A 26,423-nucleotide genomic window follows, 5' to 3' on the forward strand; every position below is an offset into this window, starting at 1 on the left:
AACTAGATCACATCTACCAAGTTAGGCAAAGGAGTTTCCAAATGTATTGCAAATATCAGCCTGGAGTGCCTGTTAGGGTATATTGATGCCACTAAACAGAGAACAGGTTAGGATATAATCCTGGAATTTTGAGGCTATGCAAACTGTGCCTTGTTCACACTGATGAGGATTCATTTCCACAGAAGCAAACTGCCTGCACCCACAGACCACACCACTTGGCGGATCATGCATTGTGTTGCTGTTTTCTTGTCATTGGAAATACTGATTTTGTGTGTGTGTTTCCAGTTTAAACAGTCTGAAATAATGTGAGAGATGTGCATGATCCATCCGTGTGCCAGCACTGAACTGAGCGTGTGTGTCATTGTGTCCTTGAACTTGGCAGGAAAGATGTATGCTGATGCAAGAGAAGGCAAAGCCTGAAAGGGTAGCATTAGAGCACTGTACTGAGCATAGGGTATCAAAAATACGCAGTCTCATGTGCAATGCCTGCTGGGAACCATCTCTGGAATGAACTGTCCACCGAGCCATGGCAGGACATTGTAATGGAGAAAGCACTTAGAGTGACTGAGCACAGTTCCAGGGAACATGTTGACAATTTAGCACCATGAACCACCTGAGGTCCCATGCTTGTGCTATTTCCTATTTTTATGAAGTAATGTAGATCTATCTTCAGTGTCTACTGGTTAGTATTATTGATACTAGGGTTAAAAATGTATGCTTATGCAAACATAATTACATTTATAACTCTTCGAATATAGAAGAAATACCAATTAGAGTGTGCTTGAAATTTTGGTAATATTTTATCCTGGACTTTGTCCAGGTTCAACAGAAGGACTGGGGTGAGCAATTCTGCACAGTCTTCCTGGAACTTAGCATGCCAATTTCCTTGGCAGACCTTATGAAGCACCACATTCAACAGCACTCCTGCCTAAGATGTGTGAGATTGGTGTATCCATTGATGAAACCTACACCTCATGGAGAGTAGATGGTCTGTGGATAATGTGTATGCCCCTCAAAAACAAGAGTCAGTGAGAATTAAGCACTTAATACTGGCTAAAAATCTGTTCCTGGCTCCAATAACACTAATCTAAATGAGTATTATGATGCACTACTACTTTAATTTTCAGCAGCCTTCCTGTTGTGGAAGTGAGAGTGCTCTGGGGAAGCAAATCATCAGGACATTGATTTAATATCAGTTTTGATTTAAGTTTCTTGGAACACAGTGGGTTATGCTGACTCTCAGCCTGTGTGTGCTGTTATTTGGATTCTGGATAAACAAAACAGTGTTCATTAGAAAGACATTAGTACTTTTGAGTTCTCAGGGCAGGAGGAAGAGCGAATATGCTTTATATTTGCTGTCATTTTTTAAATTTTGACACTGAAAATCATAGGTAATTTATATGCAATGTATTTCTATATCAGCTCAAAATACACTTCATGAATATTACTGCTGGTAGAGGAGTCATGCTTTCATATGGCTTTGCTGTTCATAAACAAGTTTTCTTTTCACAAGTGAATACACAGATCATTTTGTGATTACTGTATTGCAAGCTTCCCACAAACCTGAGTATCTGTGCCTTTCACAGTATCATTACTTTTCTTGTGGATGAAGCATCTCATCCACATGTCTGCAGGATGTCAGTATGTATTGTGAGTATTTTGCTTGTTATGAGGACATATCTCTTGGATTTTCTAGGATGCATTAGTCCCAAGTATGGATTACTACTATTTTTTTTGAATAGTACTTTTTTCTTTGCTGAGGTAAACACATAGAAATCATCTGTCTTATGAGAGAAAGTAGCTTAGCTTGTTGTCCCTAAGGACTACAACCAGAGCTATCTGCTCCAGTATTGTGTTGGGAAAATTCTGTTTGTGATGAAAATAACATTGGTCTGAGCTGTAATGCAAGCTACTACTCATTATATTCAAGCAAGACCAACTCTTGGTGTTTGGAGTCAAATTAATGCAAAGAGGAATGATTTCAACATACTATGAATTTAGTCTGTACAAAATAATTTTCTTCTTCATTGCACAGGGTTATATGTATCCATTGTACATTCATCAAAAGGAATTTTTAGTTCTATTCCTACAGTTGTCAGGAATGTCTTTCTTTCTGTAATTGAATTTATTTACAGTTTGCTTGCTGGACTCACTTGAGCTGGCCCTGTGCATTGTTTGACCTGTCCCTATTATTATAACATCTTGTTTCTCTTTTTGGTAAGAATACTCTGTGGATTTTTCATAAATCCATGTTATCCTTATGGGAGGTTGTTCAATCTGTTTTTTCCGGGTTTGTTTTTTTTTTAAATGTTTTCTACTCACTGAATTCCTTTGGAATTTCAAAGAAAAATAAAGATCCTAGCACTGATACCTCACTGTTGCCTGATTCAAAAGGAAATATTGACTCATCTACAAACAGTCCCAAGAATCTGAATCCAAATCAACCTAGGCAGCATCACTGAATCTAGCTTGTCAAGTTTTTAAAAAATAATGAAGTATAGAGATTTAATTTGCTTTTGTTTTGCAGTGAAAATATTTCTGAGAAAGTCATTCCAAGGTAGCAACTGTGACCAACATAGTGTTTTGGAAAAGCAGTTAACAGAAATATCACCAAGATTATGCTGCTCTGAAATTCTCTTTCAACTACTTTTTCATGATTACAGCATGATCATCCAATGAATTGTTATGAAAAGAGACACTTAGAAAATGTATTGTGTGCACTAAGGTTTGTGTTGCTCCTGGAAGAGTTTAAAAGTAGGATTTTCAGTGGATGTAGCTTCCAGCCATATTCAAGGGCACCTTGATTTTACTGTAAGCAGTGCCCCAGTGTATACTCATAGGGTTATTTCTGTTCTTTGGGGAGAAAATCAGGCTACAAATGCACACATACTTCATGGCAGAATATCTGTCTAGAGAGAGGAAAGCAGATATATGTATAAGGGTAAAAATCCCAAATATAGCCTCTAATAGGTGTGATAATTATTTTCAGGAGAAAGTGATAAGATGCAGTTTAAATCCATGGGGCACATTGTTCCAATGAACGTGCAGTGTATTTATTAGGGTACTCCAAGGATTTATAGCTGTTCCAAAGAAGTACATCTGCTCTATGACTACAGGCAACTTTAGTTTCTAGGGAAAGTTTCTCAAAACTTTTTAAAATATGCTTTAACCTCTTGCATGCCAACTTGACATACCTAAAAGTGAGGTGCCTCACACAGCCTGCACAGGAAAAGGCTGAACGACAGCATCCATCCATCTGCTGCAGATTCTTAGACTGGGCTAAACCTCTGGCTTGGCACCAGCTTCAAACTGTCAAGACGCAAGTATACACCTCCTAAAATTTTTGCAATTCTTGGTTTCTGGGATAGGAAATCAGGGTAGAAAGGCCGGATGAAATTCCAGTTTTTCCTGTAGTATCTGATTTAGACGATTTCAGCATGCAGTAGCAGTTAGGTATAGGGGAGTACATGTCTGTGTACACATATGGAATGATCTCCTGCTCCTGAAAAATGGGTATACATGGTGAAATAGCCCAACAAAAAACCATATCTACATTGCACAGCCCTACAGGCTTTAACCCAACAAATCTCCTGCCCTTTAGCTATGTTCACCCTAGCAGGCTTATAGTGTGGAATGCCAAGGAAGAGTCTCTTAAGCCACCTTGCATCCCTGTATGCTCAGGTGTTCACAGACCAAAGCTGGAGCTATTACAGCCCTGGGAGCTGGTCACCAGAGCACAACCTCCTCGTTGCCCCAGCCACGCAGGACAGACTGAGTCAACAGAGACAGTGGAAGAAGATGTGATGCACAAAGGAAGAAGAAAATGAGATAGAGATAAAATTGAAAAAGATAAAGGAAAAAAATATCCCAGTAAAATAAGAAGTAATGAATTTTTCATTACATTCCAATACAAGTTATTACCACTGTGACAAAAAATTTGAACTTCATCACCTCATAGCTGCTGAATAACTTGTCCTCCTCATATGTGCCCATTTGTGGCTCAAGATGTGAACCAGAGAGAATGAAACTGCTTGCTTGATATTTAGGGCAGGGTAGTCAACAACTATTTGCTCTGCTGGCAAATGACCTGTAGGTCAGGCCGTTGCTCAGAAATATCACAGGAGGATGTTGCCATTCAGAGTGCTGACTCAGGGAGAGCAGGAATGCCAAATGAATGAACAATCATCATGGTATTTTGTTTAGCATGGAAAACTCAATTAGAATTCTGTACTTCTGCTTCTTGCTCTTCCTTGTGGCAATCTTTTTACACAACAGCAAGATGTTAACAGTGCAGAATAAAAGGCATGCTAATAAGTATAATTTTTCTTTTCTTTTTTCTTTCCCTGAACACTGCATTTACTTCACATTCTTTATTTCATTTTACATAACAATTAAATAAAGAAAAGCTAGTACTGGGCTGTTTCTTTCTACAGGGAATTTAAATTTTTCAAGCCACTCCTCTCTGAGTGTTTGTATATTTGAGAGCAATTGTACATTTGCTCCCTTTCCTCCACAAACACCTGGTCCTCTCTAGGAACTGCTCTTCTTGTATGCAAGGACGTAAGAGCAGTGAATAGCAGTGGAGCAGTCCATCTGAAACCCATTTTCATCTGTTTTTTCTCTTTTTTATCCCAAGTATTATCTTATTCATTATAAAATATTTCTGTTCTTCTATTATATCTTTTCCTTTTCTTTTTTACTTTCTTCCAAATTCCCTGTGTCTACAGTTATTGGCTTTGATGGACAGACAATATATGATAGCCTGAGACATGTTTGATAGAATATTACTTTGGCCTGCATAAATTACTGTCAGGGAATTTTCAAGGAAGTACTGAAATAAATTTGCAGTGACTCAAAAATGTGTTATAAATTATAACATAATCCCCACCGCTGAATGAATTTTTGCTTAAAACAATTAAGTGAGTTTTTACTTTAGGTTAATTCTCATAAATTTCCTTATAGTTTAACTTCTCACACTGCTCTCACTCCCTTGGAGGAAAATATTTTACGAAGGAAATTTTCCTTCTCCCTTGCCAAAATTCATATTTCTTTTCTGTCAAGCTTGTGTCTCTACTCTCCCAGGCAATTCAGAGATGGCAAGGTTTGGTCTTTCCTCACATGCTTTTATCAACTCCTACAGGGGCTAACTAGGATCCTTCTACATTGTGCCACTACCTTCCTGATCCTTTTCTACTCCAAGTCACCAAATCCCAGCTTTTCAAATTGCATTCCTGAAATACTCCAGTTAAGAGGATAAGAAATGAAAGAGTTTGTGAAACTCAGGATCCTTATGGGATCTTGAAAATATTCTTCAGGCAGTGGCCTATATTTTATGCATTCAGAATCAATGGTAGCTTTGACTCAGTAAGAGTAATCTCTTCTGTCTGCTGAAAAGCTCCTGACTGGAAAATAACTAAAATAGACAGAAAATGTGAATGTTTCTATTATTATCTTGAGCTCCTTTACGACACTACCCTGTGTAAGGCTGTATATTTTTTTTTTTCCATTTTGAGTTTTTTTCTACACTGTGAAGAACTCTGGAGTTATTTTTATAGACAAAATTGCAAATTTTCCAGATTTTTCACTCCCAATCCTCTGAAACTGCTTTTCTTAAAACCTGCGGTCTTCACTCTTACAGTAAAACAAATCAATTTTCCATTTTTGTGACTATTACTAAATCCCCCAAAACATGGATTTCAAAGCTTCTAGATTTTGGAGACAAATAAACCTCAGCACTCATTACTTTCATGATATCATCATTTTTATGATAGACCGTGGGAACGCAACCTGCGACCACCAAACGCCTGGCGCGGCTGAAAAGCATCAGCGGACAAAGGTGGGGTAGGCACTTCGGGAAAAAAAAAAAAAAAAAAAAAACAAGCCAAGCAAATACCAGTGCACAGCTGCCTCCGTCATGAGGGGGCTGACACAGGAGCTGATCTGCTTTAAGCTCCTGTGTGCGAGGAGCGAGCATCGATCTTCTGTCCAACTCCTTGCTTCCATCAGGAGCGGAAAGCGGCGGGAGGCTGCCTGCCAGCTGTGGGCAGCTCTGCTGCTCGGCCGTACCTGTTTGTTCTCAGACACAGATGAGAGGAGCAGGCAGGATTGCCTGGGCTTCGAGGGAAGAATGAGACAAGAATATTTTACTGCTCTTTGTGATGTGACTCACTAGCTATCCGTTGCAGATTGATTGCTTTGGGTCCTGTAGCTTTCCCTGCACCACCCACCCTGCCCTCACTGCCCACGTAAGACGATGCAGAACAAATGCATTCCCATTTCCAATTTGTATTTGGAAATATTCCAGTGACAACACCCTTGTCCCAGCAGCCTGTCCTCCCTCTACAGTCCCTGTGGTGCTGGAACCTCTTGTATTAGCACTAAAGGGAAGGGGAAGGTGCAAGCACAGAACCTGTGCTCAGTACCTGTGGAGGGGAAAAAAAAAACAACATATATATATATATATATATATATATATGTGTGTATATAAAGACAAAATCGAGTTTACACACACAGCTTCTTCTTGACTCAGGCCTCTTCTCTTGGCAGCATCCAGAAAGCGGTGTGTCCCCCTCAGCAGTGTGGTGACATAGTTCCCTCCCAGTGTGGTGACATTGTGGTGGCAGGGAGACGGATGGCAAGCTACAAAGCCTGCCCAAGAGCCACAACAAATACTTGAGCAGTAACACCAAGTCTAGCTGCATGCTGTGCTTACCTGCTTGATTTAAATACAGCTTGAATTGTGCTATATTATTACTACTGTTAGGTACGCATGTCCAGAGAAGGGGGGGGAGACTTTTTACGTGATGCAGTATTCAAGAAGGGAAAATAGAGTTTTTCATTGTAAGGAAGGTACCAGAGATGCAGCGGAATGCTTTGCTTACCCAGTGACTCTCTGATTTCAAGTAATTTGCTTGGTATATTATTATTTTTCATCTCTATGGGGTATTCCTTTCTTCTCTTCATTTTCCTATGTGGAATAAAAACTCTTTGGGACAGAGAGCTCATTCAAATTCACAGAGTATGCCTCAAGCACTGTAAACTGCACTCATTCTTATCCATCAGTGTTTGCTCTTTAAATTGTCCAGATTAGATTTCACAAATGGTTTTGCAGTGTATTGAATTTATGGCAGAGGTGAGCTGTGCACCTTGAATTCATACAGCTCACAAGTCACAGAGCTCAGAGGGAGGACTCCAGATATCTGCTTCAAAGAGAACCAAAAAAGGGGTTCATTTCCTGATTCAGGATTAGATTGGGCACCAATTTGAAAGAATATCTAAATCCATGACTTTCCACCCAGCCATGGCAGAAAACAGGGAATCGATTAGTCTCATAGCTTCTTTTGCTGCGTTAGGACAAAATCTTATGAGAACACCCCATTGTTTTGCAAAACTTCAATCTGGACTTAAATTTTGTCCCTCTTTTAGACTGAGTCTTGAACACCAGCAGTAGCTGGACCCACACCCAACCTCTACATTTCCTGTCTGCATCTGCATCTGAGTCCCTGGCAGCCCTGGGGAAGCTGTGTGCAGCTGTTCTGTGAGGATTCAGTGATTGGGGTACTTAACCCTATAGTGAAAGGACATGAGTGCAACTGCACCTCAGCTCCCTGCTTAGTAGGAAGGCAGTGAAAGCCAATAGTATATTGACATAGCAGACTGACACTGCAAGGCTCTCTGACTCTGATTGTTTTCCTGATAAGCACTTTCCCTGCTGAGCCTACTCGCCCTGCCAGAAATATCTTTTTACATAACTTTGTGTCTCTGAAAACATTACCTTTTTTCATTCTCAATATTTTGTGATTTTCACTTAGAACTTAGATGTTTTAACAATTTGTATTTGCATGTGATTTAACACCAATTCGTTGATAACTTTCTCATCTCCAAAACAACTCTGAAAATGAAATTGTGGCATCTTCCTTGGAGAGTCTGGAAAGAAAATTTGGCAAAAAAAAGGAAAAAATACAAAATTAAATATCACTACAATGAGCATATGCAATGACACAAAGCCTTTATGTTGACTTTTAATTTTTTCCTGACTGTATATATTCACCACTTGCAATAATGCAGATTTGTATGTATTTGGATTAGAATAATCCAGAAGGAAGGCCATTGAAACCAAGCTTCAGAAGAGAATGTCTGGCAACCAGAAGTGTTAGGGGAGGGAAATCTAGCAGGCATTACTTTTGGATGGAATAAATCACAATGTTAGAACAAGCAGGAGTTTGCATGGTATGGCTGCAGGTTTGGGGTGTTCCCATAGACCTGGAGGGATAAGAGGGCCTGAAAAGTTTGGCTTTGAATCGTTGGGAGTCCACTGAGAACTTCTTCAGTTTGGAAAGCAAAGGAGCTGTGTGAGGAAGCAACTACTAGAATAAGTGATGTTAAATGTAAGGCTACTTGAAGTATGAAGTGCAATTATCCTTGCTCTGTTATGAAAGCACATACCCCAGCTCTTTCTGCCCTTTGAAATAGTACACTTCTCACAGCTCTTGGGAGGCTTCAGCTATTTTTCTGCTGTAACACATGCAGTTCCTTTTAAACCCTTGAGTTTCAAGAGAAGAAACAGCCACTACACTACAGATAACAGATGAACATTTCCAGGACAAATGAAAGTCTATATAAGCTTCAAATGCTCTATTAGTAATTGTTTACATTAGCTATTAACATTTTTGCTTGTAGAAATGAAGGACTGTTCAGAAAGAATCAGTGCTTTATTGTACTTGCCACAGAAAAGCCTCTGGCATTTTATCTTTAAGATTCCAACATATTTCTGTTGCTGCTTTTATACTTATCTGCAGTAAAAAGCTGATTCTTCCGAGTGCTTTGGATTTGCTTGAATCCGATTTATAGACCAGCTTTTTAGCACTGCTTCTAGGTATTGCAGGGAAGGGGAAAGCTGCTTCAGGTCCTACAGATTTCCATTCCAGGAAAACTGATGTTTCCAGTACCTTCTACCTTCCAAAAGCAATGTTTTTATTTATGGAGGGTCAAAGTGTAGAGTTTAAAGGGACACATTTATGGAAAGGACATTTAAGCCAGGATGTTCCACCACTGAACAGCCTTCTGCCCTTTGTCTCTCCCCAGCCAAAATGAATGTTGAATATGGGAGGAGTTTTGTGTCAGGCTCTACCTGCCTGTAAGCAAAAATATCAGTGTTTTTATTTAAAAAGAAAGGTCCATATGATGATGTGGGACAACGTTGCGCTCTCTGCAGGGCTGTGAAGACTGCTGAAGGTAGGATCTCCAGATGAGGGTTAAAACACAGAAAGGTAGCAATGCCACAGGCACATGCCCTCTTTACTTGTACTCTTTTGGAGTACAAGGCAGTCAGCTCTGAGCAGTGACTGTCTAGCCCCTACTTGAGCAATGCCACCTGCCCCTGGAGCACAACGTGACACCAGCATTTCCAGGCCACAGATGGCAAGGAGCCTTCTGCGAGATCGTGTCAGCCCTCATGCAGACCCGCAAATTATTTTCTTGAAAAAACATGCAGTAGGCAACCTGGATTGTTTTAAAATGTATGTTTCAGGTCAAAGCTCAGTGAAACACAATTCAACTAGGTCATCCAAGACAGCACCCTGGGCAGTCGTATATAAATCACAAATTACAAGAGACTTGCCCTGTTCACTGCAGGTGTCTCAAATGGCACTAGAAACTTAGGTGAGTCAGTGTTGGGTTTCTGGGGATTGTGATGTGAATGTAGATACAGAAGTGTAGGAGTGTTAGTGTGAAAGCTGAATGCACCTTAACTCTCTGAACTTATATATGTGTTATTCTGAGAATTCAGTAAGGTTAATAGCCATTCTTTACTGTTATTAAAGTCCTTAACTTTTTTTTTTTTGTCAAAGAGGTAATAGCTCTCAGGGATAATGACAGCAAAATATCCTTTCATTTTACTTTAAAATACTCTGATGAGAAAAGTCTTGCTTTGTAAAGTCATCTGGCTCATTTGTTTCATTTCACAAATTTCCCAGACACTCATTTGTGCTTTATAACTGGGATTCTGCATTAGTTCTTGATTAGAAGAGCTGTCATCTGCTTTTCTGCACATTCAGAAGCATGAATCATGAGCAGGCAGTTATTGGTAAAGCTCCGGATCATTTAAAGTCACAAAGTCGGAGGGAAAAAAAAAAAAAAAAAAAAAAAAAAAAAAAAGTGGAAAACCAAAAAGCATTTGTTGAGCAAGAAGGCCTGGGTGAATTCTCAGAACTTCTCTGCCCTGAGAAAGTATCAATAACCATAAATTTCACAGCCCCCTTTTTAGAACCGCAGCCTTAATGTTTTGTAGGGAAAATAAAGCTTTGGTTAACCTTGGCACTGGCAGACCTCATTAAAATAACAGCCTGTCACTTTCGAGTTTAAAATAACAGGGTTGTCAGTTTTATATTCAGCGGAACAATCTACGGTCTTATTCTCTGGGAAACACAGCGGGTGTGCTGAGTGGGGCTGGCAGCAGAGTAAAGACTGAGCAACACTGCCATCTCGAGGGCCCCCCAAATCCAGGGTGCTCCCCGGCAGCTGGGACAACATGATGCTCAAATCCTGCTGTCCATGTGGCACACACACCTCACTTTTTAAAAAGCTGAAAATAATCCGCCGTCAAGCGCAAGGTGGTTTGCAACTGCCTGGCATTTAAATTTATTTTGTGAGAAAATATGGAAATGTATAATGTATGAAAAGAAAAAATTTCCATATAGAGCAAATAAAGTTCTGCTTTGCTTGTTTTATAATCGGAGCAAATCACCCTCACTGAGGTACCTAGTGTGCATTGAAATTTTGGGCACCTAATGAGCCATTCTAAACAAAAACGTGTGCCTAAGCTCCCTACATCTAATCAGTGGAGAAATGGAGGTGCCTTTAAAAAAACCTCTGCAAGAGATCCTCTTTAGCTAAATAGATGGATGAGATAGAGAGAGCTCAGTTCAGTGGCTTGTACATCAGTGCCTAGTGCCTCTGAGATATCTCTATGAAGATGAGAGAAGTAACAAAGAACACACAGGAGACACATCTTTCTTGGGGAACAGCCCCTAAAACTTAGTTAACTGCTTTTCATTAAGTCCATTTTACAAGGAAAACTGTGTGTCTATTAAAATACCCAGCTGTCCTATACTAAACTGCTTGTGACATGTTTCTTGCCCTGACTGTGACACATACATGTAGCAGACATATAAACATAACAACTTAGTTGGAAACAGTATATAATATGTGCTTGCTAACCTAGTCCTTTTAAACAAATTGTTGGCTGTTATTCCTGTAATGCTTTCAGATTAAATCCCTAATGGACATAAATCGATGTATGAAAGGTTGGCACAGTTTTCTGCTGGTACAGCAGAGAACAAATCAGATGGTGGCGAACAGTCTGCTCTTCCTACCTGGCCATGCTCATGAAGAAGGGCATGCCTCTCACAATTCCACGTGCAGCTCAGGTGCTCAGGCACCATATTCACAAATCCATTATCCAACTGCCCACCATTATATAAGGTCTACATTATTTTTAATAAACACTTTAAGGGTACTGAATTCGTGGCTGGGTGTCTTAGACACTTCTAGGGCAAAGCAAGCAGCAAGCAAAAAAAAAAAAAAAGCTTGTCTGGTTTTTCACTGGAAAATAATGTTGTGTGAAGAAGTGGCATTAGTTGAATGTTGCTTATGAATGCAAGAGCAAAGGAGTCTGTGACTAAAGAAACTGCACAGACATGAACATGGCTTGTGATGGCTGTTTTCATGTCTGTTCTCAGACAAAATGTCAGACCTCTTTCCACTCTCTGTCTGTAGCTGTTCTGTCAGTGTAATACACTTGCCTGAAGTCCCTGAAATTACAGCACCCCATCACAAGCAGCAACTTGAAACATCTGCCAAGTGTCTTTGCTGCCATATACAACCCACAGTACCACATCTGGGTGGCACCCTGGTACCCCGGAGAAGCAACTTCCAGTGAACAACCAGAAATATTTGTACATTTTTCCAGGTCATAAAGGCTTAATTCTCAATGGACTTCCCATCAAGACATCTGAGCATCCACAAGGAGAATGTGTTGACAGAAAGGCAAACTGAATATTCTGCTTTCACTTCAAAAGGAAAATCTTTCCAAATTGCAGAATAAACAAGAAAAAAATGCAATTCAAAAACATCAGGAAAAAGAAAGAGAGGTTAATAGGAAACATTTCTTCTTAACATAAAGACTCCATATTATTTGATTTCATTTATTGCATTGAACCTACATCAGGTCTGTGTCAGGTCTTGAATTCTCATTTTCTCCAAATGTCCTGAAATAAAGCAAAGAGTGCTAGGGTCTGATTCCTACTGAAGTGGCAGGCTTGCTTTTAGCTCACTTCATGACTTTGCCTTGCAAGGTGAGCAAAGACAGAAGCAAGAGTCAGCCTTATTTACCTTGTAACTGAGCCCATGCTTTTAGGTCTGGAACTGAGCTCATGGGTGCCCTTCCAAGTTCTGCTGAGGAATTGCATGACATCCATGACTGATTTGGTTGTGTAAGCACTGGTAGAAATACAAAATAAACTGTGTTTCTCAATGTAGGGTGTGTAGCTATACCATTCCTGTGACTCTTGATATGAGTTTCTCTTTGCAAATTATGCAAATATTTAACTTTTCTCTCTTATGCAGTAATGCCTTTATTCTGTTAGCAATTACAGATTAAGACAAGGCTATTTTAATATTCATTTTTTATGTCCCAAATAAATTAAAAATTTAACCCTTTGCATAGTTCTTGCCATGTTTTTTCTTAGGAGAAAGTATTGTGATTCAGAAAAAGTTTCATACTTTCAAAGTAGCTGAAAAAAGGGTATTTCAATATAATATCAGAGCTATATCAGGAAGATAACTAAGGAAAATCCGGCTAGATACAGCCAAAGATATCCAATCATCTTAATCCCTATAAATCTCAGCTAGAGCAAGTGGAAAGAAAATATGTAAAATATCAAAACTGCACATGTCTTTTATTTAAATGTTTCCACAGAAGCCTAACCAAGCTTGAAAGTTAATCTTTAATTCAAAGATTAGGAAATACCAAGGAATCATTTACAAGGCCAGAGGTCACAAGGGAATACAGTAGTCTGATTTCATAAATCACAAGCAAGCAATGTTATCTTAGTGGGTTTTATCTCATTTTCAAGGGTCTGTACATCTGTTACATAGTTTTTAGATGCTGGTGGCAATCAAAACAATGTACAGAGAAACATGTGTAACCATGGGGACTAATAAGAGAAATTCTGTGGTCATGCTTGACAAGATCCCAGAACTGAAGCCTCGGAAATCCACAGGCAAAAGTTTAACATGTCATGGCAGTCATTACATCTCCTAATTCTATTCTGCATTTAAAGTTACATTCAAAGTACTCCCAAGTCATTGCCTGCCCAAACATTAATCTCACAGAAGTGTCCATCAGGCTACTCCCTAAAAGAGGAGGTGAATAAATCAGTGTTCAGAATTCCTTTAGCAAGGCCATCATACACCATACTGCACTTCCAGAAAGTTTCAGGATAAGGTTAAAGGAACCAGTTAGACAGATGTGCAAACTCCAGTGCTAAAAACTGAGGATTAACAGAGGTCTTCTCAGACAGCAGGAAAGGACAAGACTTCAGAGACTGAATCTACACAAGTTCTATAAAGCTCCATGGTGAAATAATGCAATAGGGACGTGTGAGGTGGGAGATAGCTGTGAAGGGAAATATCTGAAGGACATAAAATAATTTTAAAATGCACCTGAATCAAAGGCATCTCAAGAGGCTGCAAATGGTAACCTTTCCCTAAGCTGTAGTCATTTTTACTATTGCTACCTTTTGTGAGTCATATAAATGTCTGCTCCACTCTGGCTCTAAAATGGGAATAACACCTCAGGAGAATGCCTCTGAGATTTAATTAGTCATCATTTACCAACGATCCTGAGTAAAGTAAAGCCATCTTACTTAATCAGGTAGACTTCCTTAACAAAAATTAAAGAAAAAAATTCTGTTAGGAAATTTAATGATTTGCTAACTAATATAGAGTATACAGACACCATTTAATATCTTCAGAAGAGACTGGAGAATGGGAGTCGTCATTCTGATTTTCAGGGACTATTGGAGAGTATATGCAAGGTGTGAGCTGTGAGAACCTCTCTCCATTCTTTTGCTAGCCTCTATGAAAATGAAATGCTTCTACTGCAAATTACAGCCCTTAGAAGGGTCGGGGGGAGAATCATTTTCCAGTAGGTTTTTAATCACTGGCTGAAAACAGAAATCTGAAAGTCCTAGAGTACCAGCTCTAATTTGAATGTGGGCAAAATCTGAATGTAGCTCTAAACATCTGTGTTTTGAATAGCTTTATATAACTTCCAGCAAGTCATGAAGTTATTGCCCTGAAAGCTAATTACTCACCAACAATATCAATCAGATTACTTGTGTAAATAGTTATCCAGAAACAAGCAATAATAGGAAATCTATCCCTTTGACTTTCATATTCACCAAACTTGTATAAATGGATCCTCCACCCTATAATCTTTCTTCCTTACACTTTCTATAGAATCTCTCTATTCTCACTATGTCCGAGCAGGAATTTACACACCATGAACAATGGGCAGCTTAAGTGAGTTGCTTGTGCTGGTTCACTGTCCCAGTAGAGACCTTGGGGTTCTTACCCTCAGCATGGGCAGAAGGGGAAGAGGGATTTCTGTCTCCCCAAAATCCTGGTCCCAGGGACCAAAGACATCAGAAAGGGCAGGTATCCTGAGGCCATCTCCACTTCTCCCAAAGCCTTGCTCACAGCCTGTAAACTGGAATTTACTTTTTGGCTTGACAGGGCTCCCCTGTTGAGACTTTAAAGGCTTGGAAATGCCACTAGTATCTCATGTGAAAACAAAGCAACTAGAGCTTGGCAAGGGGTGTGGAGGAGATTTATAATGTGTCTATCATGACAAGAAACGCTGTCAACAACCCATACAGAAAAATACTGCCCTACTTATTTCTTGTGAGTGAAAATTCAAACAGTGCTTCTGAAATAGCATCCTCAGCTGTTTCTATCTCCTGGCTTATAAAGTGACATTCCACAGAGTTTAAGCTCGGCAAAGCAGCATAGGCCATTTGTGAGGAAAGCTATCATGTGCAGAGGAAAAAAAATAAAAGAGATAAATAGCCAAATACAACATTGTACCTTGACAACCTAAAAGACAATCTCAAAACTGAATGGAGGAATGGTGAGCTTTTATTTCTTGGTTTTTTAAAGAACAAAGCTTAGCGATTTCCTTTAAAAGCTATTCAACAAGCTCCCCTAAATCCTATTACAATTTAATGTGAAATGCATCTGTTTCCATAAGAAAAATAGTGACAGCATTCATCCTTTGTAGTCTGTCCTTTGGTTTTTCTCCCATCTATTCTTGTAGATTTCTCCACTCTAGTATACCATACACAAAGCAAGAACTTTATGATGAAATTTTAGTCAGACCATTTATTTATTGATACTGGAAATTTAGTTTGTTCCTGCTTGCCTCCCGAATCATGCCAAATAATATTATTGTTCAAGGAATTTATAAGGTAAAGAAACTGTTTTGGTACTGTCCAAACATTTCTTGCATGTGGATTCTGTGGATTTTCAGCTACAGATATTTATCTACGCATAATAGCAAAGTTGAATATCGTCTCTGCATGGCTTCTCACTGTAACTGAGATCCAAATGTACTGCAATGTATTCAGCCCAGGTATCTTAAATCAGTTCAGCATCAGCTCAGCCCTGCAACATTTTTTTAGAACCTGCACATGTAGCTGTCTATATAATATTTCTCTAAGACATGACCAAACTGGTGGGTTCATCTGATACACACTAGTTAACTGAATTCACATTCAGCAGACTGTGAGGCATATTAATTCTTAAAAAGGTGTATATTCAGAAAAAAACTTAGACAAATGGAAACTAGGAAGCTCAAGATGCAACATGCTTTTATTGATGCTTTGCCTGTGGAAAAAGGTGACTTTGTTTGCATGTTCTGAGCTCAAATGCTGGGTGTCTTGTTTTTAAATGCAGGAAATGAAGTTTTAGGATTTTTAGCTTTTTATGACTTTCACCATCATCCCCATTACAAATTTAAACAATGCATTGTTCAACATCACAATAAGTGTGGCTGATGGTTTTTAATCTGTTTTGCCTCTCGTTGTCTCTTAATCAGGTAACAGACATCAAAGAAAAGCTAAAGCTCTCTAAAAAGTTCTGGTCGACATTGCCCTACACAATCTGCAAGGATGAGCGAGTGACAGCCGGTCCGTCAGTGGAGGAGGACTGCTGGAATGGCCACACCAAGGCGAGGTGAGGTGGACCCCTCTCCACCCCACCCAGTCAAAATCCCCATCTGGCCTGAAGCAGTCATGAAACTGAGGGTGTTTCACAAAACTCTTTATGAGGGTGAAACAGAAATGGGGAGAACAAGTCGTCTACACGCAGTTTGTAGCCAAGATTACTTTTTTGTCAAAGTGCCATTAAAGCCAGAGTGTGAGCCGGGGTAAATGTGCACAGCATGTCAGCATGTGAAGGCAGAAAATGTGCATTGGTTCAGCTCCAGAAGGATAATTTATATTGAGATTTCAAGGAGCTCTTTAGGTCCATTTAGCATCCCTGTGTTGGGACTGACAGCTTGTGAAGCAATTGCACTCTCGGGATATCATACTGGGATGAAACAGAAATTGGAATTTCAACTCTACTTGCTATTGGCTGGCAAAGCTTAGGGTTATTTACTAGGGGGCAGGCAAAAAATGAAAAATAACCTCCAGAAAATAAATGTAGCACTCCTACTTATCTTGTTAGAAGATATGACCTTGTGTTACTTCTTCAGAGATAACTGTGGTCATCTGCCCTTGTTTGTGATGAGTCTTCTGTGAGTTTTAATTTTGAAGTTTACTTGGCCCTCATTGCAGCAGAGCAGAAGCCAGCAGATGAGCAGGTGTCTCCAAAAGTCCCAGTGTGGATTCATCAGCTGACAGAGAGGATCTGATTATCCCTGCTGAGAGGGGGAGGAATTGGCTCAGGGACCATGCCAGGGGCATGGTTTCAGGTGCACAGAGGCATCCTGTGCTTTTGGGTAGACATGAAGAGTGGAGAGGTTTGAGTGCCTGGTGACAGCTGAATCTCTAGAGAAGTGATACTTTCTGGCACTCAGGGACTGGAATGTTTATTTTCCTTTTACCTGAAGATACATATGAAGACAGAATATAAAAATGAGCCAAAAAGAAAAAAACACCAAACCAATCAAATAAACAATAGAAAAATTAGTGAGACAAGCGCATAAAATATAAAAACTGTGAAAATAAGGCAACATGGAAAAAAAAAACTTAGAAACATGCTCAGTGTCATTTTACATGGATGTACGGATGGACAGATGCATAAATAGATTGCACTCACCCAACCATCTCATTATCTGATCATTTTGGTAAGGAGCATAGTTTACAGGGAGATATCTCACACTGAATGCACATCATTTTTTCCTAGCCTTACTACATAACCTTCAAAGGAATTCATTTTGCAGACAAGAGAAGGAGGCTGTTCGGAATACTGCTAGCCTCTTGAATCCACTTTTGAATGAATGTAAACAAATCTGTCCAAATGCACGAGCCACTGCTTATTTTCTAAATCCCAGATCCAGAGAAACCCCATGGGGATTCAGGGAAATACTAGGAGGAGTGACTGGCTATTACAGGATTCATCATACAGGAATGGTGTGAAGAGAGAAATAAAAATGTGCTGTTTCTCTTTTGCTATTTTATCCTTTCTTGTTATTGAGCTTTGAAAGACCTGAGCCCAGGCCAGTGCTCTGCCAGTAGTTAAGTAGAGTTTCAAGGCATCTGAGCTAAATGCCACGAGCCACATCAGAATGCATGCATCAGTAAGAAATATATGCTACTCTTTCTACAAAAAGAGCAGTCAAATCCCTTAATATCTATCCAATCCTCCTGGTTTCCATGACCAACACTAGTGTGTGTACCACATCTGGCAAATATTTGGCAGCTCTCTTCTCTCCTGCACTGAAGAGTTTGGCACAGCTTCCACATTTGTTGGGAGTAAAGGAGGTCCATTTCACGCATACAGCTTTTCACCCTCCTTTTGCAGAGTTTATCTTATGAGAACCCTGGGTTTTTTCATTATGCCTTCTGAGATTAATGTTCTGGAGAGAGAGGAGCAGTTCTCTGTTAATAATCTCCTTAGTAATTGAACACAGATGTTTCACTGGATATAGAGCGACAACTTCAAAGTATCACCTGACTTCAGTAGGTCCAGCCACTGCTCCTCTGCCCAGTTTCTGTTTAATATCCATTCACAAAGGAAATGTATAGTCATAGTCTTAGTAACAGAATTCAATAAATGCTTCAGGTGGAGACAATAGTAATAAATCAGCGAAACATCACAGAATGTCATGGCTGTATATGAAATAGTATTAAAAACAACTTTGAACATAACTAGCTCTTAATGCAAAATCACCTCTTGGCTGGTGGACAAAGACTTTTACTGCAGCATTTAAAAAAGAAAAATAAAGGTTTCCTTGATCAGACTGATTAGAATCTGATATCAAATACTAGCTCACAAGAACAAGCATAGCAAAATCTGACCAGTATTCATATTTATATCTCTGTGTTCATTGCATCAGCTGTCATAAATACCCCTGTGCTATACGAGGAGCTGCATGTTGAATTCCAGAGAATATGACAAAAGCCTGTAATTGAAAAAAAAAAAAAGAAAAAAAAGAAATTTAGCCACCTCCTGTTTTCCTAGACATTAATACTGTAATTAAGAAGACATCATGGTGTTGGCTACCACTGGGAAAGGAAATTATTGCTGGGGTTTTTATCAAATCCTGTTTTGGAATAAAGAATTAGAAACTTCAAATTGCCAGAGAGACATTATGCCTTATGTTTCACTTTACACATCACCTTTTGATGCTGCTTTTACTGGGGAAAAGAGTTACAAACCTGAGACCACAGAGAATGAGAGCTTGGCTTTCTCCTTAGAGAGGCATTACACCAAGGTCATTTGTGGTTATTACACTCCCTAAATATCACTTTGCTGCCATGATTAATTTACAGTGACACCAGGTCGCCAACTGAAGGTCACCAATTCACAAGTAATCATGGGGTAACAGAGTCATCCATTTGGTGTTCTGGAAGGGTGCACTTGGCTCGTTGCTGATCCTGTACGAAGAACAGTTTTAATCAGGTCACATCACATAGAAACCAAGTGCTGTGGAAATGGGAAAATATTTATTAAATGGATGAATCTCTTTTTTAAAAAAATCCATATTAGGGATAATAATAATAGCTACTTCAGACAAAGTGCCTTTTAGAGAGATGCCCAGCAGGATTTCTCAATCGTATTTGTATTCAGAAAAGAACATGAGCATAATTTTATGTTTAAAGAATTAACATCTTCTGCCAGATGTGCAGAGACAGATTTCTGAAAGCTATTTAGGATCTAAAGAACAACATTAAGATCAAACTTTGAAAATTTATCTTCTTCCCTACATGCAATTAAATTCTTAACAACAGCTGATGCAACTTCACTAATAGGTATTCTCCAGAAATTAAGACATTTTCCCAAGAATGATGTAAAATCAGGCTTTAAGACTTAAACCAAGTCCAAGGTATTAGTCCTTGAATATATGACTTTTACTCAAGTAAGAAAAGCAACCAAATCTGGAGCCCTCTGATGTTCAGAAGAACAATCGTGAATTGCTCCAACCAACTCAGTCAGCCCATTCCAACCAAAGTACCTGAGAGACTGTGCTCATGCACTATCATCCTGGTGCTCAGGCTCACTAGGGCTACAGACTGACTAATATGTCTTAGCTCTGAAAAGATGTAATCCATGGAATCGATGAGACCTGCATTCCTTTCCACAAGGAACCTGTCACTCCTCCAAACAGAAGAAGAAATAGAGTGATATATGAGACAGAAAAACAAAACAAACAGAAAAACATAGAGAAAGGTAAGGAATAAAAGGAAAAATGAATACTGTAATTTTCAATATCTAGCTCAAAACTACAAAATACGTCACCAAAACAAACACAGGATAGATTCTCAGCTGTCCTGACATTCTCTTCTTCTCCTGCCACACATATGGGAGTGTCTAGTTCTGTGGCAGAGAGCTTTTAATTTTTGGTGAAATTCAGGTGGGAAGACTCACCAGATCAGTGTTTGCCCTGAGAAAGTTTCTCACTGCTGTGCAGCAAAGTTTGCAGTGACAATGAGTTGAGTGTCCATTAGCTGGAGGTAGGCACAGATAACTGTTTAGCACCACTAGTGAAAGCAGGAATAAATCACTTCTCAGTAAGTGTGAAAACTGCCTATTTTAATTGACGGCTCTAACTTATTTTTATATCTTCCAACAAACTGGCAGTGAGGCATTTTCTCCCTCTCCTTGTGTCTGCTCAAGCTTTTCTCCAAGATGGAGGAAAAAAATTTCCTGAACTGAAAATATCCTCTGGGGATTACCTCCTGAGCAAACAGATTCAGAAGAGGTGAACTAGTTAGCCAAACAAGCCAATTTTCCACTGCACTTATCATTCTGGACCAGATGTGACTCTCTAAACCCAGCCCAGCCTGAGTAAGCCTGTGCTGTATTCTGTACTCTATTGCCTACAATTCTGTGCACCTGAAAAACTCCAGTACTGCCTAGGTGTCATGCCCCAGTTGTACTGTAATCAGCTGCTGTGGAAACAAAATATGGAAAATATTGCCCTTTAAGACAGATTCTTTTAAAAATCAGAAGACTCATCCTTTCATACTTTCTTTTGTTGTTGTTGTTGTTTTGTTTGTTTTGGTTTTGGGTTTTTTTGTTTGTTTTTGGTGGGGGGTGTCAAGCCTACAGGCTTTATATATATGACCTGAAAGATTCATCCATCTCTTTTGGACTTGAAAAGGAAGCAGACACCATGGAACATTAATGGGTTATTAAAAAATTTAAAAAAAAATTGAGGGGGAAAAGAGAAGTGGTTTTAAATAGGCTTTGTGGTACTTGGCTATGATGTGCCAAAAGACATCTTTGCTGTGTCTGCTGAGACAAGCAAGAACTGTGGGAAAGCTAAGAGGAACAGAAAGCATTAATATTTTAGAAAACAATGTAAATTATACTAAAATCCTGACATAGCTGAGCAAGGAGCAAACACCAGAAAACAAACAGTATTGTTCAGCTTCTCTATACTCAGAGGGCTAAGAAAGCTTGCTTCTCTTTTTTTTTTTTTTTTTTTTTTTTCCCCCTTTTGCTAGAAGGATGCAAAGAACAGACACTGATTCAGGCTGGCACTTCTTTTCATTTATAACGGGCATACAGTTCTTGTAATGGCCAGGCCTACAAAGAGATCATTAAGGAGAGCAGAAGCAGCAGCAAAACTTAAAATTCACAAGGGTGTCTCAACTTACGGAACTGCAGCAAAAGCAGCTGTGTTCAACAACTTTGCCCAGCCAGCAACAAATCTTCTGTCAAATCATGGTCCCAAGATAAGATATGGCTTCCTATTCAGTGTGTCTTAACCCTACCCCACACACATCAAAATGCTTTTGTCAGAACTTGTGTCAGACTGCCTCTCCGAGGCTACCACTCACAAAACACTTTGGTCTGCATGTTCCCATATCTGCATCAGTCCTTTAAATAAAGGAAAACTATTCGAAGATATTTCATTCAATATAGACTTTACTGACTTCCCCTCCCCCCCACCAAAGAAGTAGGTGAACTAGCTGAGTAATGAGGGCAGAATCCAGCTACACATTCAAACATGTAAATTCAGGTACTTAAATATGGGGTGGGACAATGAGAAGTGTGTTGCCCATGCAGTTGTAGTACCATTGGAAACTCTCTGGGCCATCTGGGATGAGTGTGACGCCGGACACCACCTCCCCTCTGGACCAGAGCCTGGGCTAAAATTGCTTGAGCATTTTTAAAAGCACCAGTATTAAGGTGCCTGAAAAGACCCCCAATATCCTGTCAGTGTACTTAAAGAGGCATTTTTCCCCTGCCTGAACACACTTCCCTACTGCTATGTAAGATGGTCTAAGTAGTCATGACACCTTCATGAAACAGGGAAATTAGACCTTGGACCTACTGGATATTCAAACCCTACTAGAGTGACAGCATGATACAAAGTAGCCTACATCCTAGTGACTGAAGTGTCTTTCAAGACTCAGTTCAGCTGCCTTAAAAAAGATACACATTGTAACTTTAGATGCCCCAGATGTCCAAGACCTTGCCCTAAAACCTGCAGATATGATCCAGACAGCCTCACCTTTCAGAGCTCACCTTTCAGAGCTAGTGACAAGAGGAGGAATAACTAACAACACTCAAATGGCACCAGCTGTCTATGTTTATGCAAGGAAATCCCAGCAGATGAAATATAATGAACTAGTCATTTGGCCAAAGGCACAAGGGACTGTAACAGCTGTCCCTGCTCCACTGATGAATAAACTCCTGACTAGCTGTGACTAGATCTGGTGGTGGCTAGATCTGGTGAGAGTGGGACTCTGCTTATGCACAGACACTTGCATTTGAACATACAAGATTTGGTATATGTGTAAATCTAAACAATAACTTTCAGCCTTTCTAATGCTTTTGCTATTATGTACTAAATGCCAAGGGAATTTAAGTGCCCAACTAACTGTTAGTCAGTGTTAAGGCCATGGATTTCTTGTGACCTACATTAAGCATGTGTCACATACCTAAATGAGGTACACTTCCAGGAATGTTTTGGTAATCACCAGATCCTGGGCAGTTAAAGCAGGGTATGTGACAAAATCACTGAATGGACTGCCCCATTTAAAGTTAGATGATCGTAAGAAGGACATCAGATGCACACTAGCCACAGTGCAAAATACAAACCTTCATGAAATGCTCACACCAGAGCACGTTCTGATTGCTTTAAGTCAGTACATTCTTTTTTTATTATTGATGGTCAGACAAAATGAAATCAAACAGAAATCAGTCAAAGAAAGCCTGTGAGCTGCCCTTCAGAGCTATCCTTGGCTTATCATGGACAGCTTGGAATAAAGAGCTGCTAAATCTTCATAAACAAGGAAAGCAATCCACATTAATATTTAGCAATTTCAGATTACTTGTAGCTACAAACAGCTATGGCCATCATCATGGACAGGATACGGAGCGAGACAGTCATCCTCTCTGAGCCAGTAATTCAATTCTTACACTCTTGCTTTTTTTAATCAACTGCACCTTGAAATAACTGATTTACTACCAGGCTGAGTAATTTATCTACAGCAACCCTTTCATTTGTAGAGACATATGACAGATGGAGATGCTGCTCCTTTGCAGTCCAGAGCATCCCTGCCTGCCAAGGTCTCCATCCTACTGCCTCTAGGCAGCTCTGCAGAATTATTTCCTGTTGTGTCTTTAGTGATTCATAAACACTGTGGTCTGCACTCTTCCATACTGGGAGGCAGCTTCTGTGTTCTCACCATAGTAAATCCAACTGCAGGAGTTTGGATGGGATCCCCACAGCAGTGTTATTTCTCATCATGGTACCAGTGAAACAACAGGACATGCAGCTTGAGGCTGGGTATTTTGGCAATCATATTTTGTTCTTAGATGTTCACACACCCCTAGGATTATTCTCATGTAAGCCTTCAAAGGCCACTGCTGGCAAAAGAGTCTCATTGCAAAGGGAGGACCCACTACTCTGAGACTAAGCCCTTCCTTGGTGCAGCAAAGCATCTGTTGTCTTGTGAACCTCCAATAGCAATGCAGAGCTTATTTTCCCTTCACCATGATTTCAACAGAGAAAGTCCTTTCATCTCCCTTACTTGCACATTTATTTTTCAGATATACTTATTTTTCCAAATTAACGTGAGCAATGCTGTCATCAACGCCAAACTTCAGTGCTGATAGAGAATTGGGCACACACAAGTGACAGTGACATGAAATACTCTCAAACTATATTTTCAGGAATCACAAAATTTTGTCATTAGTAGGCTAGACAATGCTGTCGTTAATTATTGTCCAAGCACATACGCACACAAGGAGTCCCACAAATATCAGGAGGATGGTCTGGTATGCAGATTAATTACAAAATAGATCATATCCTTATAAAGAATGTAAACAAAGGGTAGATCTGCCCTGAATCCCTTGCAGCCTAAATATGAGACAAAGATAGTAGGTAAAGGCAGAGAAGAGAGAAGAGGGAAGATATGATACAATATTTTCTCAGGTACCATGCCAGCAAAGAGAAATAATGTCAACCCCTTTTCAGCCTAGCAGCTGTAAAATGCACAGATAATTCTTAACAGAAATTCGAAGCAGGAAAAAAATGTAGCTTTGCAAATGCCTACAAGGAGAGCTTCCTGAGGACAAAAAGCAGCAGGGGATGAAGAGTGCATCTTTAACAAAGGGTAATGGAGATTTTTACTGTAGGATGATTGGAGGTATGGGCTGCTTTTTGTAGGGGAAAGATGTGCAAAAGTACACTTGCTGCCTGTGAGCAGCCTAAGACTGCATTACTCAAGGTCAGAGAAATGAATGCTGCAGAAATCAAGAAATTATAAGGTAAGAGCCTGTATAAAATCATCAAATTTGTAGATGGATAGGAAATGCCATACCTTAAATGTTCTGCACAAAGTACACGAGAGATGCAAGCATACCCTGGTTTAAAGTAATAACAACCAAATCAAAGAGAATACTGGAGTTTGGTAACATTATAATGCTTTTTATGGGCCTGGATGTCATATAGGTTGGAGATGTTGTTCATGGTGGTCTAAAAAGAGATGCAAGGCAGAACTGAAGACAAAAATTAAGTGCTCTTTTAAACTAGGAAAGCCATAATGCCTCAAGATAGGCTTCTAAACTGTCTCAGAACAAATATGCTATATACAACAAAGGGCTTCATATTTTTTAAGCAGAAAGAAATAAAAACAGCAGAATGCACTGTTAGATGCTTAATTTAATGTGCAGCCATTCATGTCAGCAGAGGATATGAATATGTGGTGACTTACTGCTGGCTTATGAACCTTTTCCATAGTTCACACAGTCACTGTTCTGGCTGGGGAGTATATGGAGAGTTAGGAGGTTGAAAAATCCTTTCTGCTCCCCATGCAGCTGTGCTACTAAGCAGATCCTTTGGAATCAGTAAAATTAAAAACTGTATTTTTAAAACTGTTTTAATGACTCTGTTTAAGAGCTGCACATTGAATTTCTTAGCACATCATTTACTGCACAGTGTTTTATTTCTGGAATTACTGCATCTCAAATTAATCTTTCATTCTGCTGTATAGATACTTGCCTGAGATTATGAACGATGGCTTGACCAACCAGATCAACAATCCAGAAGTAGATGTGGACATCACAAGGCCAGACACCTTCATTCGACAGCAAATCATGGCCTTGCGTGTCATGACTAACAAACTGAAGAATGCGTACAATGGGAATGATGTCAACTTCCAGGATACGAGTAAGAAACCATTAACTGTCATTACATAACTGTAATTCTGGAACACATTCGTAAATTGGCTCTGTTGCAATGACTTTCTCTGGTTTTTGTGCTCTGCGCTGCTGACAACATAAAAAGTCTTGTTCTGTTCCATGAAATTCCAGTTATATAATTGTTTCTTTTGCTTCTCTTCCTTATCTTCATGTTTAATGCATCCAGACACTGAAGGCTTTCCATAATGCCAGCAGTCTGATCCTCTTTCAGAAGAGCATTTAATCACCTAATTAAGTCACAGTGGGTTTCATTTGGAAGCTTTACTGAATGAAATTTAGCACCAACACTTCCTCATTCCCAATGTGTTCATCCCCACTGGGGTGCTAAGTGGAAGGGAGGAAAAGGATGGAAACTTGTATCACTCACACTGTTTCCCTCACTCCTTTGCGCCAGGTGATGAAACCAGCGGCTCAGGCAGTGGAAGCGGCTGCACGGACGACATCTGTCCCACCGAGTTTGATTTCGTCACCACCGAAGCACCGCCTGTCGACTCGGACAGGAGGGAGGTGGAGGCTTCAGCCACACAGCCTGGCTGGTCACTGCAGACATTGCTCCTCATCTGCCTCAGTCTCGTACTGCAGAGACAGTGGAGATAATCCTGGATCTAGTCAGAGAAACTGTGTTTTGGCTGCAGAAACAGCCAACTTTCTTCTTTTCTTATCTCTTGGACTCTTGGACAATGGACCATACCACAAACACTTGCAGTTTTCTACAAGACAGCAGTATTGCAACCTGCTTCCCATTTTAGTTTTCCCAAAGAGTACCAGGTGCCAGACTGAACTGCTTCCAGCTTTTTTCAGATATCTCTGAAGACAATATCCACTCTTGAGAGAATTCTTTCTCAATCCTTTATTACGGGAGACTTTCTGAGCTTCATTTCCTTTTATGCTGCAAAAGGGAAGAAGGATCCTACAGTATGTGTTTTTCCCCAGCGAGAAAAAAGACAGGGGAAGAAACTAAGAAAGTTTTCTTTCTG

The 26,423-nt window shown here is 39.8% G+C and overlaps 1 protein-coding gene across 1 annotated transcript in view; it reads left to right on the forward strand.

The window, feature by feature from the left end:
- Positions 1-26,043, forward strand: part of GPC6 (glypican 6) — a 719,541-nt gene extending 693,498 nt beyond the window's left edge. The window contains exons 7-9 of the mRNA XM_062487801.1: positions 16,157-16,293; positions 25,239-25,414; positions 25,841-26,043. Of these exons, the coding sequence (XP_062343785.1) occupies positions 16,157-16,293; positions 25,239-25,414; positions 25,841-26,043 (516 nt within the window). The remainder of the gene's footprint in view (positions 1-16,156; positions 16,294-25,238; positions 25,415-25,840) is intronic.
- The last annotated feature ends 380 nt before the right edge of the window (positions 26,044-26,423 follow it).

The sequence above is a fragment of the Cinclus cinclus genome, chromosome 2, assembly GCF_963662255.1.
Source record: "Cinclus cinclus chromosome 2, bCinCin1.1, whole genome shotgun sequence".
Taxonomy (NCBI): Eukaryota; Metazoa; Chordata; class Aves; order Passeriformes; family Cinclidae; genus Cinclus; species Cinclus cinclus.